General features: G+C 44.1%; 1 protein-coding gene across 2 annotated transcripts in view; it reads right to left on the bottom strand.

Annotated features, from left to right (window-relative positions):
- KARS1 (lysyl-tRNA synthetase 1) overlaps positions 1-14,329 on the bottom strand; it is a 110,895-nt gene that overhangs the window by 69,149 nt on the left and 27,417 nt on the right. Inside the window, exons 2-3 of one of the 2 annotated variants that reach the window (XM_030204683.1) lie at positions 7,036-7,237; positions 937-1,078 (exon numbers count right to left, since the gene is read on the bottom strand). In XM_030204683.1, coding sequence (XP_030060543.1) covers positions 937-1,078; positions 7,036-7,184 — 291 coding nt within the window. In that variant the 5' untranslated portion in view covers positions 7,185-7,237. The remainder of the gene's footprint in view (positions 1-936; positions 1,079-7,035; positions 7,238-14,329) is intronic. The other variant, XM_030204684.1, reaches the window with a different exon arrangement.

The raw sequence follows: 14,329 nt of genomic DNA, 5'->3' as shown, positions 1-14,329 counted from the left end.
AAAGGTGGCCAAGGATGGGGCAAGGATGGGCAGTAGTAAGTAGGGGAGTGAGAGGAAGGGTACTGGACTCACCGGGGGGGAGGGGGAGGGGGGAAGGCGCCGGTACACCGTACCGGCACAAAAAAAGCACTGACCGAAACCCTTATCAACTTGTTTCTCACAGGTCCCCCACTATGCCATCTCTCCCCCCTTCAATCTCTTCAAAACTGTGCTGCACGACTTATATTCCACCAGTGTTGTTATGCTCATATTAGCCCTCTCAAGTCACTTCATTGGCTCCCTATCCGTTTCTGCATACATTTCAAACTCCTCTTACTGACTTATAAGTGCTTTCACTCTGCAGCTCCTCAGTACTTCTCCACTCTTATCTCTCACTACACTCATTCCCAGGAATTCCATTCATTGGGTAGACCTCTCTTATCTGTACCCTTCTCTTCCACTGCTAACTCCAGACTCCGTTCCTTTTATCTTACTGCACCATATGCCTGGAATAGACTTCCTGAGCCAGTACGTCAAGCTCCATCTCTGGTCATCTTCAAATCTAGGCTAAAAGCCTTTTTGAGGCTGCTTTTAACTCCTAACCCCTTATTCACTTGTATAGTACCCTTGTATGTTTTATCTTTCCCAGCTTATTAATTCTCTTAACCCTTTTTTGTCCTGATTAGATTGTAAACATTTTTGAGCAGCGACTGTCTCTTCATGTTCAAGTGTACAGCGTTGCATATGTCTAGTAGTAGTAGACATGAGTTTCCTGCATCTGCACGGAGGATCCCAAAGGTTCGTACTGTTTTAAAAACAATCAGAGTTTAAATATTAAAACTAGTTAAGCAATATCTACACTTTTAGTATAAACTGATTAGGAGAAACCACTAATAGGTGGCAAAGCACAGCCTGAAAGGAAATGGAAATGTATAAGTGGACATAACAGCAGCTTACCTTAGGGTCCAGACTTTCCTCATCGGTGTTTGGAGCATCCTCTGATGTCTCCGATAACAGCTGTGACTTTTCGCTTTCCTCCTTCAGTTTTAAGTCCTTTTCAGCTGCTTTTTTCTCAGCTTTCATGCGTCTCTTCAACTCACTGAAACAGAAAATAGAAGGTTAAATTACCCCACCAGTCTTTAGACCCTGTGGGACAAGAGAGAATATTTTTGGTCAGCTAAAATAAAATTCTGTGCTCCTGTACTTATTTAACATAATTCAGGCTTCCTCTTTGTAGACAGACATGTGACCAGAATAGGACAAAATGGACCAACATCAGAACTCGGGAATCATCTTTATACAATCCGAATCCTATAATTTTACTATTATCCCTATCGTGTACTTTTTTCCCCTTTTAGTTATTATGTTGGCAATACATTGTATAATATAACAGGTCAATAAAGTTTCCTGAATCTGAGAAACGCAGGTGACAGCCACGTTTGTTAAAGACACAGGGCTATTACCACACAAACCAAAGAAAATCAAACTATAATTGTAACAGAGCAGTTACTAAAACTCAAATCAAGCAACATTTTCACAACTGAACCAAAAACACCGAAGCCCTTTCAAAGGATCCATCTAGAGATAAAAGAGAGGCAACTCTTTCACAGAACTTATGGCTCATTTTAGAATACTGGTTTCTCAACCTGATGAACTATCCCTCCCCTACCTACATGGATAGTTAATGCTTTAGAAGACAAAGCAGTCCTGCTGAAGTGGAGTGGAGGAGTAGCCTAGTGGTTAGTGCAGTGGACTTTGATCCTGGGGAACTGGGTTCAATTCCCACTGCAGCTCCTTGTGACTCTGGGCAAGTCACTTAACCCTCCATTGCCCCTGGTACAAAATAAGTACCTGAATATATGTAAACCGCTTTAAATGTAGTTGCAAAAACCTCAGAAAGGCAGTATATCAAGTCCCATTTCCATTTATATATAGATTTAGATTTTGCTCACACTTGTTCAGCAGTATTCAGGTACAACAGGTATTTCTTGGGAGTTCTGATGGACAATACTTTGCATTCAATGATATATCTCATTGGATGCAAAAAAAAACAACCTCCTTTATTAAGGTTTTGTTGTTAGAACGATTACGTTCTTTACTTGATCCTACATAACACGACTTCTTGAATTCCATGATTCCCCAATAAAACTGGTTCAATGCGGATAAAAAGCAAAAACACTAGAACAAACTCTAGGAAAGCTCTATTGAGCAAGGACTGTGTTCAGCGCTGCGTGCGTCTGGTAGCGCTATACAAATGTTAATAATAATAATCAAACATATAAATGGCAAGTGACCGACTCACCTGCAAATGCACAGTAGAGACTTCCCTCTCTGTCCCGCCCTCGCGTCAAGACGTGATGACGTCAGAGGGCGGAACAGAGAGGGAAACTTAGTCGGACTGTCGGACGCTGCCCCTGCCGCTGCAGCCTGGAAACGAACATCGCGTGCACCAACCTCCACCCCCCCCACCCCCGCCCCCCTGCAGTGACCTGACAGCGCCTCTCACCTCTGTGTGGAAGCGCTGCAGGAAGCAGCAGCTGCTGCCTGCAGCGTTTTCACACGGAGGTGAGAGGCGCTGTCAGGTCACTGCAGGGGGCCTGGCACGGAGGGGGGAGGGAGCGGCGGCGAGGAGAGTAGCTGGAAATCTCGCCCGTTTTAACGGGCTTAACAGCTAGTAATAATAATAGGAAGGTACAAGAACAAACTGCATCTTAACACATTATATATATATATATATATATCCTATATAATAATTTGCACCATGAACGTTCCATGAAGCTGCCTGGGCCCGTGCCTCCATTCTGATTGGCTGTGCCTGGGACTGAAGCCTTGGATGACATCATCCAGAGAGCCCAAGCAACAGCAGTGCGGGCCCAGGCAGCTTCATGGAACATTCATGGAAAATAAAAGCTAAGAAAAAGAAAGGACAAAAACCAACCCCCCCCCCCCCCCCAGTAAAGCAGATTAAAACAGCTTTGCTTGCTTGACCTCCCGCTGGCCACCTGAACAGCAGCACTGCCTCCAAACCCTCATGCGCACATGCACAATAAGCAGGTTCCAGTGTGCGTGGAACTCACCGGGCTGCTGCAGGATGCCGGCGGTGCAGCAAACACTGAGCAGGAGGGAGCACAGGAAGACTCCCTGGCTCACGAGCCGCTCTCTCCTGTGCTGCCTCAAGCCCTTCACGCGCCAATGGCCGGGAGGGGGGGGACCCTGAAACTTGGACAGAGGGGGAGACCCTGAAACTCAGAGACCCTGAAAGTCAGAGGGAGGGAGGGGATGACCATGGCACTCAAACAGAGGGGGGGATGACGACCCTGGAACTGGGAGGGAGGGAGGGAGAGGGGGGCCCTGGGACACACTCTCATTCTCACACACACATTCGCACATTCACTCTCCCTCACACAGTGACTATCACACACACCCTCTGAGGAAAACCTTGCTAGCGCCCGTTTCATTTTGTCTGAAACGGGCCTTTTTTACTAGTATGTACAGTATATATATATGTATGAACAGTAGCAGAGTATCAAAAAATAATCTGAAATAAAAATAAAAGTAAGGCTGCACGCCAATTAATGGTGATTAATCATGCAATTAAAAGTGGAGATTCTCTTTCTTCTCTTCTCCACCCTTTCCCTTTCTGCACCCCAGCCACCCGGGGTTCTCCTTCCCCCCACCTTACCCCGGCCACTTGAGTTCCCTCTCCTCACCCTGGCCACTTGAGGTTCTCTGTCTCTTCCTCCCTGGCCATCTCGGGTTCTCTCTCTTTCTCCCTTCCCCAGCCACCTCTCTCCCTCCTCCGCCACCTAAGTTTCTCTCTCCCACTGTCTCTCCCTGCCCCCCAAGCCACCTGGGGTTCCCTATTCCCCCCCCCCCCCCCCAGCCACCTGGGGTTCCTTCTCCCTCCCAACCCCGGCCACCCAGGGTTCCATTCCTCTCTCTCCCCCCCCCCCCCCCGGGTTCTCTCTTCTTCTCTCCCACCCGGGTCACCCAAGGTTCTCTCCCTCTCGTCACCTGAGATTCTCTCTCCCTCCCCCTCTGACCACCTGGGGTTCTCTCTCCTTCCCCCCTGGTCACCCGGGCTTCTCTCCCTCCCCCAGCCACCTGAGGTTCTCTCTCCCTTCCCCCGGCCACCCAAGGTTCTCTCTTCACTTCCTTCCCCGGCCACCCTAACTGGAAGGATAATAGATAGAAATCTACATTTACCTGTGGCTTTTTATATTTAGGCACAAAAAGACATAATAACTACTTGTCCTGTAAATCCCTAAAATCTTTCCCATTCATAAAGTTTTTATCTCAAGATACTAATTACTTTCAACATTTCCACTGACCATAACAACACTGCACTAGCTGTAAAATTGTTCTCTCACTTTGTAACCTTCAAATCTCATTCATTGTAATTCAACTTTTATAATGTATGTAAGCCACATTGAACTGAAATTGTTTCTGGATAAGGTCAGATATAAGAACCAATAAAATAATGAATCAGATAACATGAAATAGGGGTTTTGTGGATGAAGCATGTTTACATTTAACTAATAAAACAATGCTATACTGTGTCGGACCAAATGTCTATGAGGGTGAGACGACTGAAAGATGATGCAAAGAGCTTTGTGGATAATGATGAAGAAAAAGCTAATGTGCTAAACAAATACTTCTGTTCTGTTTCCACTGAAGAAAATCCTGGAGAAGGACCACGATTGACTGGCAAAAGTACATATGAGAACGGAGCGGATATAGCACTGTTCACGGAAGAGAGTGTTTATGAACAACTTGAAAATCTAAAGGTGGGCAAAGCCATGGGACCGGACGGGATCCACCCCAGGATATTGAGGGAGCTCAGAGAGGTTCTGGCGGGTCCTCTTAAAGATTTGTTTAATAAATCCTTGGAGACGGGAGAGGTTCCGTGGGATTGGAGAACAGCGGATGTGGTCCCTCTTCACAAAAGTGGTGATAGGGAAGAAGCTGGAAACTGCAGGCCGGTAAGCCTCACTTTGATTATTGGAAAAGTAATGGAAGCGATGCTGAAGGAAAGGCAGTGGCGTCCAAGTGTGGGGCGGTGGGGGGCGGTCCGCCCTGGGTGTCAGCAGGTGTGGGGGGATGCTCCGCTCCCGCTGCTCCCACCCAAAGGCCGCCCAGAGTCACAAGGAGTTGCCTGTGCCGGGAATTAAACTCAGTTCCTCAGTTCCCCAGGACCAATGTCCACCACCCTAACCACTAGGCCACTCCTCCACTGGCATCTTATTTTATTTATTTGTTGCATTTGTACCCCACATTTTCCCACCTATTTGCAGGCTCAATGTGGCTTACATAGTACCATCAATGGCGTTTGCCCAGTCGGTTGATAAATACAAGGTTGTAAAGTAATCGAATGAGGTATATAAGGAGGGTCAGAAGGGGTGAAGATTGTGTGTTGTCCAGTTACGATCATTAGTCATGCTGTGTTTCTAGGTGAAGAGGTTTACGTAGGGTCGTTGGGGTAGGCCTTTTTGAAGAGGTTGGTTTTTAGTGATTTCCTGAAGTTCAAGTGGTCATGGATTGTTTTCACAGCTTTTGGGAGCCCATTCCATAGTTGTGCGCTTATGTAGGAGAAGCCGGCTGCGTAAGTTGTTTTGTATTTCAGTCCTTTGCAATTAGGGTAATGTAGGTTTAAGTATGATCTTGACGATAAACTCCCTCTGTCACAGACACACACTCGCACATTCACTCTCTCTCTCACACACAGTCACTCTCACACACACTCTCTCAAACACACACTCCGACAAAAACCTTGCTAGCGCCCATTTCATTTGTGTCAGAAACGGGCCTGATTTACTAGTCTTGAAATAAGAACACTTTACTATATTAGAAATTTGGCACATTGACTAGGGTATCTCTCTAAAATACACATTGAGGACCAATCATCAGGAAAAAGAGTGTCCCAACAACAAGAAAGAGTTGTTTGGGGTACTTCTCCTGCGAGTGAACCAGTAGTCCTTATTACTTTGTACACAGCCTGTAGTTGCTTACAGTGTCATGATTCGCTCTCTGCCTGATGCAGTGTGTTCCTAAAAGTACATACTTCGAAAGAGAACCAAGAAATGTTAATGAAAGAATTTTGTTTCTAAATTTTCAATTGGGCATATGTGTTTAAATGGTCCTGGAGAAGAGTGAACCAGCTATCCAGTTTCACGGTTTCTGTATGGGCACCATGTGTCACTGTTTATATTGGCATTTGTACAACAGAAATAGTGGTATCTGTATTATTCCAGTAAATACCCTTCAAACTGAGCCAGTGTTTACTCAGTATCAAAAAATGATTTACAGGGCATGCCTCTCACTAACTCAGTCACTGCAAACGTAATGTTTCACTGAGAAGTTAACACTGATGTGCTCGAGACACAATTATAGTCAAACCAACTGTCTCTACCTTGAGATGTGTTTTGCGTAGTGAATGTGGTCAACACCTACCTCATTCCTCATAACAGAGCAGGCATGAAAATGTTGTCTAATGTCTCTTCCAATACATTTCTGCCATTATCTCGGGACACTGCAGACTAACCAGGCTCTCGTTAACATTTGTACACAGCTTGAATTATCATTAAAAGTTATGAATCACCCCTCTCTTGTTGGGACCCAAGGTGATTTACATAGTGATCCACTGAAGGAATAGATTTTATCTGATTTAATTAAAAAAATTATTTATATCCCACCCTTTCACTCATTTGAACGTACAAAGCAGATTCACTTTCTATCACGCTGTATGCGATTGTGATAAAGTTTTGTAAACTGGTAGAACATAGAGCTAAGCAAAGGAAGAGTTATGCAAATACTGATCCTACTACTAGTACTTATCATTTCTATAGAGCTACTAGAAATTCTCCCCAGAACAATAACTTTTTAGCACTTTTGACCAGAAGCCAAGCTGAATTAAAAGGCCAGATCATCACCATTTGCTCCACTGTTAACCAACGGAGCAATCTAGTCAGGCTAATAGGTAATAAATAATTTTACATAAATGAGACAAAAAGGATGGTGAAATTCACAATTGTGCAACAAAGATCAATAAGCACAAACCTCTTCTCACCACCATGTCCCTTGTCCTTGCCGACAGGAGTGAAAGAGGTATACTGGCAGTGTAATGCATCAGTCTTCTGAGCCCACAGTGCAGAGCAGGCTTGATGAAAAGGCTCCCTACACAGCCTAAGGACGGCCCGTGTCACCATGGTAGACAGTAAAAGACTGATCCCAAACTTAGTACTCAGCAGGTTAATAGAACCTAGCAAAAAACACAAGATGTAAGCCACTACCAGCAACCTCTAACTAAATGCACCAAGCAGCTTCACGATACTAACAACTCTCTGACAAGAAGTGACCTCGTAACAATAAAAGAAGCCACTTTCACTCCACCTAGAAATTATGACAAAGGAACTAAACGTACAGTCTACATTCTTACCATTATCAGGATATGAACACAACACACAGAGGAGAAAGCAGAGTTAGAAAAAAGCTTCTCAATAGAAATAATCTGTTAATTCAGTAAACAGCTTTAACGACATGAATATCTATCTATAATTTCAATAAGAAACACAAAAGGTGAAAGTCATGACTGGCTTCCTGCACGTCTTCCACCACAGAATCCAACACTTACAAGAAAACCTGTTGCCCTGCAGCCGACTCCTTCCAGTGTCAGCGATGCTGGTCACAGCCAGGTACTTCCAGCCTCTGATAATCCTTGCTTTTCCTGAGGAGCCACTGTCTTCTTCCCAAGCCCTCATGACTCATCTTTCTGCCAAATTCCACCATCATCAATGCAATTTTCCTATTTTTCACTGTTGGAATCTCTCTCCTGTCCAGATCCCTGGGTGCTCTGCTGCTGAAGTAGTGTTAGTGGTAACTATTTGAATCTTTGTGCTATGAATAAAAATAAACAGAACCCAGCAGAGTCTGCAATAATTCTGGAGCCAGGGTACGAAAGGGTGGGAAACACTAACAGAGGAATGTACAGATTCTCTATTTCTGTTTTTTTCATTTGGGCCTAGGTACCAACTTCCTCTCCAAAGTGATCTACATTTTAAGTGAAACCGAACACACAGTTTCTTTGGGGGCAAATAGGTTAATTGTACCCACTCCTAAGCTCGGGTATGTGCAACATGATCTCAGTCTCTCAAATGTCCTGCTAAGGCTTTCCATAAAACTTCAATGGGGTTGAACGGGTAGATGTGAAGTGTCTGTTTATGCTTTCCAAAAATACTAGGACTAGGGGGCATGCGATGAAGCTACAATGTAGTAAATGTAAAACGAATCGGAGAAAATGTTTCTTCACTCAACGTGTAATTAAACTCTGGAATTTGTTGCCAAGAATGTGGTAAAGGCGGTTAGCTTAGCGGATAAAAAAGGTTTGGACGGCTTCCTAAAGGAAAAGTCCATAGACCGTTATTAAATGGACTTGGAGAAAATTCACTATTTCTGGGATAAATAGTATAAAATGTTTTGTACAATTTTGGGATGTTGCCGGGTATCTGTGACCTGGATTGGCCACTGTTGGAAACAGGATGCTGGGCTCGATGGACCTTTGGTCTTTCCCAGTATGGCAATACTTATGTACAACGAGAGAGAGATTCCTTCTGGAGTTCACTTCTTACAAGTAACATCTTATGTTTTATGCAGACAGCAGGAATGATTAGGCCGGGGTCATCGAGAGCTTTTCAGCTTCTTGGATCATGGGTTATTTTCCAAGGGCTGCTCAGCACAGATGCTGTCCATCCATCAAAAAAATGGAAAAAAGTATCTTCAGCAGCAGACTGGCTAACCTACTGAAGAGGGCTTTAAACTAAAATCACTGGGGCAAAGCGATCAAAGCCCCCAAACAAGTACGAGCCCTCAGGTAAGTGAAAATTAAACAGAAATGGGAAAAAGGGCAATATCTGGGAAAACAGCCCATAATATGAGAAATAAGGTTCTAGATCTAGAGGCTGTCTGATGAAAGAGGCCGACTAGGATTTCTGTTTTTAAAACTAAATTTGTTTATGCAGGTTTTTCTTAATGCCTAGATGAAAGCTTTAAGAGTATTAAGACAGAAGAATGGTTTCTGTGGGGGTTTTATTTTTATACTTTACAATATTAAGATGAATGCTCTTAAGGGTTTCCATCAGCAAGTTTTTTCCCAAGCAGTTCTTTGACGTCTTTATGTTTTAGTTTAATTTGTTTGTGAACATAGGCGGTCAGCAACTGAACATTGAGCCTGCAAAGAGGTGGGAAAATGTGGGATACAAATGCAATAAATAAATATCATTATGTTATGTTGTTATCCACTTACCCATTTCTTAACATAATTTTTGAATGAACCTTAATAGCAATAATTCTGAAATTCTTCTCCGTTAATATGATTGCCATAATATCCCTATGCACCTTAGCTGTTATATATACTCTGATTCTCTATTCCATCAATGTGATTGTAGTTGTATTATATTGTAAGCCACAATGAGCCTGCAAATAGGTGGGAAAATGTGGGATATAAATGCAGCAAAATAAATAAATAAATAAACTGTTTGGAGAGCTTAAGGTGGATGGGGTTAAGGTGCGGGTAAATGGAGTGTGATGGGGCAAGTAAAATCCTTAGGGTAGGAGGTAACATCTACCTCAGCAGTAAAGGGACAAGCCCTTCATGATGTCTCTGGTGCAAATGCACTGGGCTGGTTCCCTCTAGCATGTATTTTAGTGATGGTAATATGCACACTGAAAACATTCCAGGGAATGATATGCCAACAAAATAATAAATCAAAATAATGCACAGCAAAATAAAACACATTAAACAAAACATTAATTTGCTCTCTGTCAGTCCCAGCTCCACAGTCCACATGAACAATGGTGGTCAGTAGAACTGTAACAGAAAATCTGTGATTACTGGCAACCATAAAATGATTTGCTTATTAGTTTTTTGATAGATTGCTAAAAGGCCACCAGGCACCAAATCAGCTGGCCTGGCCTTTAATATTCTATTTGGAGTATGTATTAGCTGTACCTAATGGTTACAGCAGCAAGTTGAGAACCAGGGAAGAAAGGGTTCAAATCCCACTGCTCCTTCCTCAGATCTTGGACAAGTTAATTAACCCTCCATTGTCTCAGCTACAAATTTAGAGCTCTTTTTACAAAGCAGTGCTACTGATTAGAGATGCGCTGAATGTAGGTTTAAAAAAAGGTTTGGACAAACTCCTGGAGGAAACGTCCATAGTCTGTTACTGAAACTGACATGGGGGAAGCCACTACTTGCCCTGGGATTGGTAGCATGGAATGTTGCTACTATCTGGGTTTCTGTCAGGTACTTGTGACCTGAATTGGCCACTGTTGGAAACAGGATATTGGACTACATGGACCATTGGTCTGATCCAGTATGTTTATTCTTATGTTCCTATTCAATTCCCATGGCTTCATTCCATTCAGTGTGAGCTAATCTGTAGCGTCACTTCGTAAAAGTAGCTCATAGATTGTAAACCCTCTAGGAACAGGAAAATACCTATTGGCAATTAAAATTCAATGCGAAGAAATGCAAAGTGATGCACTTAGGGAATAGAAATCCTCGGGAGACGTATGTGTTAGGCGGGGAGAGTCTGATAGGAACGGACGGGGAGAGGGATCTTGGGGTGATAGTATCTGAGGATCTGAAGGCGACAAAACAATGTGTCAAGGCGGTGGCCGTAGCTAGAAGGTTGTTAGGCTGTATAGAGAGAGGTGAGACCAGCAGAAGAAAGAGGGTGTTGATGCCCCTGTATAAGTCGTTGGTGAGGCCCCACCTAGAGTATTGTGTTCAGTTTTGGAGGCCGTACCTTGCGAAGGATGTTAAAAGAATAGAAGCGGTGCAAAGAAAAGCTACGAGAATGGTAAGGGATTTGCGTTACAAGACGTATGAGGAGAGACTTGATGACCTGAACATGTATACTCTGGAAGAAAGGAGAAACAGGGGTGATATGATACAGACATTCAAATATTTGAAAGGTATTAATCCGCAAACGAACCTTATCCGGAGATGCGAAGGAGGTAGAATGAGAGGACATGAAATGAGATTGAAGGGGGGCAGACTCAAGAAAAATGTCAGGAAGTATTTTTTCACGGAGAGAGTAGTGGATGCTTGGAATGCCCTCCCCCGGGAGGTGGTGGAAATGAAAACGGTAACAGAATTCAAGCACGCGTGGGATAAACATAAAGGAATCCTGTTCAGAAGGAATGGATCCTAAGGAGCTTAGCCGAGATTGGGTGGCAGAGCTGGTGGCGGGAGGCGGGGATAGTGCTGGGCAGACTTATACGGTCTGTGCCCTGAAAAGGACAGGTATAAATCAAGGTAAGGTATACACAAAAAAGTAGCACATATGAGTTTATCTTGTTGGGCAGACTGGATGGACCATGCAGGTCTTTTTCTGCCGTCATCTACTATGTTACTATGTATCTGAATGTAACTCAACTTGAGCTACTGCTGAGAAAGGCATGATCTAAACATCAAATCCCCAAATCTAATACCACACAAATAGAAAACGTGATACAAAACACTACAAATGTCACTTAGGACCTAAAGAACAATTCTACCATAGGAGTCGCACAACAAGGGCAGCAGCGTAAACAATGCAGAGGGCACTAGAACATCAATATTGGAAAACTAAACAAGCTGGATTACAACAAATCAGTCCTACAGAGACATTCAATGTTAACAGAATACCTAGTCTTTCACACACACAGAACACGGATAGAACCTCACCAGGTATAGACTAAGTAACCATGAACTGAAAACAGAAATGTGTAGACAAAAATACAAATACTTATGGATTACAGCAATCGGATGTACAGTGAAATGTAAAGTATTTAAATTTTCTTCAACCCATATTCTTAAAAATACACTAATATGATTTTAAGAACTTCTGAAATTAAACTGAACCGCCAAGAAACTAGACTCTCCATACAATGCAACACTAAAATATGTGCAAAATATAAAGACAAAATAAACCAAAAGCTAAAAACATGGATACTGGGGTTAAATTAGAAGATTGGCTGCACATCTGACCCTTGCTGATGTCACTCACTATATCATATGTAATATGTATTGGAGGGCTCTCAGAGTATTAACTCACCCAAATACGAGAAATTATGCATTCATGTGTAAATCTCAAGGGGTGGTTGAGCTTCTCAATCATAGAGCCTCTCCGTGGTTTTTATTGAAAATTTTTTTATTATCTGTGCGCTTCCTTCACAAAAACCACTATAGTGCTCTTAAATGTGCAAAATCAATGTCAGTTGTGCTCGTCAATCTCATACCCTAGTTCCTCTCACTCTCACTAAGAACTTCTGTATTGACTCGTTTATAGTCCTTTTATAGTTCTTATGCTCACGAGGCACTTAACAATATTAATCACTTATCTTTCCTTGGCTTTCCTTGAATTTCCTTAGAATTTACTGGTAAGATTATCTCTTCCATGTATGCTTCCCACAAAAGCCGCTAAGTCAAAGTGGAGGCTTCACACTAAGACTCGGCAGCGTCTCTATCCATAAAACATCAAGAGTCCAACACTGCAGAGTTTCGTTGAAAAACTTCCTCAGGAACTCTAAATGTCTTCAAGCGTCAACCTTGGAGCAAAATCTATACCTCTGTGCTCTCAAAGTTGCTATCAATACAGAGGAGAGTTAAATGTGGTCCCAGGCAGGAAATGACGTTATTCACTCTAGGATAATAAGATAAAATTAAATGCATCTGGGTTCATCAAAGAACACTTAAATCTAATAATGTCTATATTGCCTAAATGACCGTATTCCATTCAATACTGTCATTCAGTCAATAAGGAGTTAAGGTGTTAAGTTCAAAAATCCAGAATTGTTCTTTACGAGTGAGAATCTGTATCATATTACCCCACCCCCCCCAGGAAACTAATAACCTGATCAATAACAAGCCATTTTTGATGTTCAAATAGATGGTTATATTCCATGCAATGAGAAACCATCGGGGCTGTCATTACCTTGTTATGCAACCTACTTTTGTGTTCAGTAAGTCTGACTTTCAGCTGTTGTCACGTCCCTTACCTGTGCCGCTCTGCCTGCGGGGATACCTCGCTCCACGAGCAGGAGAGAGCGGGGTATCGCTGGCTACGGGCGGCATGGTAGGGGAGTCTGGGCTTCCTCCTGGACGGCTCCGGCCCGCCGCTATGCTGCTGTAGCGTCTGGAGAGCGCCGACGCTGCAAATATGGCCGGCGCACTCTAGCTGGAAAGTCTCTTCCGGGTGCGGGGCCCAGGAGCATGGGGAACGCCTCTTCTGGGCTTGGATTGGCTGGTCGCGGCTAGGCTCCGCCCGCTCCTTGTGACCAGCCTATCCAGAGCCTCCTGGGGCTGGTTGTTGGCCACGCCTTCCGGACAGCTGATGGTGGTTTCCCTGATGGAGGGGGCTACTTAAACCAGACTCTGACAGAACTCTTTGCTTCGGCTTCTGCTGGTGTGGATTCCTGAGTTCTGTGTCTTTGGATTGTTTCTCTGCTTTGAACCACAGTTTGGACCTGGACTTTGCTATTGCCTGCCGCCTGCCTTTGAACCACAGTTTGGACCTGGACTTTGCTTTTGCCTGCCGCCTGCCTTTGAACCACAGTTTGGACCTGGACTTTGCTATTGCCTGCCGCCTGCCTTTGAACCACAGTTTGGACCTGGACTTTGCTATTGCCTGCCGCCTGCCTTTGAACCACAGTTTGGACCTGGACTTTGCTATTGCTTACCGCCTGCCTTTGAACCACAGTTTGGACCTGGACTTTGCTATTGCCTGCCGCCTGCCTTTGAACCACAGTTTGGACCTGGACTTTGCTATTGCTTACCGCCTGCCTTTGAACCACAGTTTGGACCTGGACTTTGCTATTGCCTACCGCCTGCCTTTGAACCACAGTTTGGACCTGGACTTTGCTATTGCTTGCCGCCTGCCTCTGAACCACAGTTTGGACCTGGACTTTGCTTTTGCCTGCCGCCTGCCTTTGAACCACAGTTTGGACCTGGACTTTGCTGTTGCCTACCGCCTGCCTTTGAACCACAGTTTGGACCTGGACTTTGCTTTTGCCTGCTGCCTGCTTTTGTGCCACAGGGTGGATCTGGACTTGCCTTTGTCTACCACCGGCCTGGAACCGCTGATCGGATCGGGACCTTGTCTTTTGGGCAATTGTCTGCTCCATTCTGCCCTTCGTGGGAGGTCTCTGCCCTGACTCCCCAGGTAAGATCAGGACTGTCTGGCTGCCAGACGTTGTTTGACACAAGGGCTCACTTTTCGGGGCATAGGCCTGACAGAAAGCCGAAGCCATGAGCTCGCCAGATAAACCTGATCTGACTGACTTGGCTCAAGCTCTTCAACAGCAACAG

The sequence above is a fragment of the Microcaecilia unicolor genome, chromosome 5 (assembly GCF_901765095.1).
Source record: "Microcaecilia unicolor chromosome 5, aMicUni1.1, whole genome shotgun sequence".
Taxonomy (NCBI): Eukaryota; Metazoa; Chordata; class Amphibia; order Gymnophiona; family Siphonopidae; genus Microcaecilia; species Microcaecilia unicolor.
This window is presented reverse-complemented; position numbering and strand designations above follow the sequence as displayed.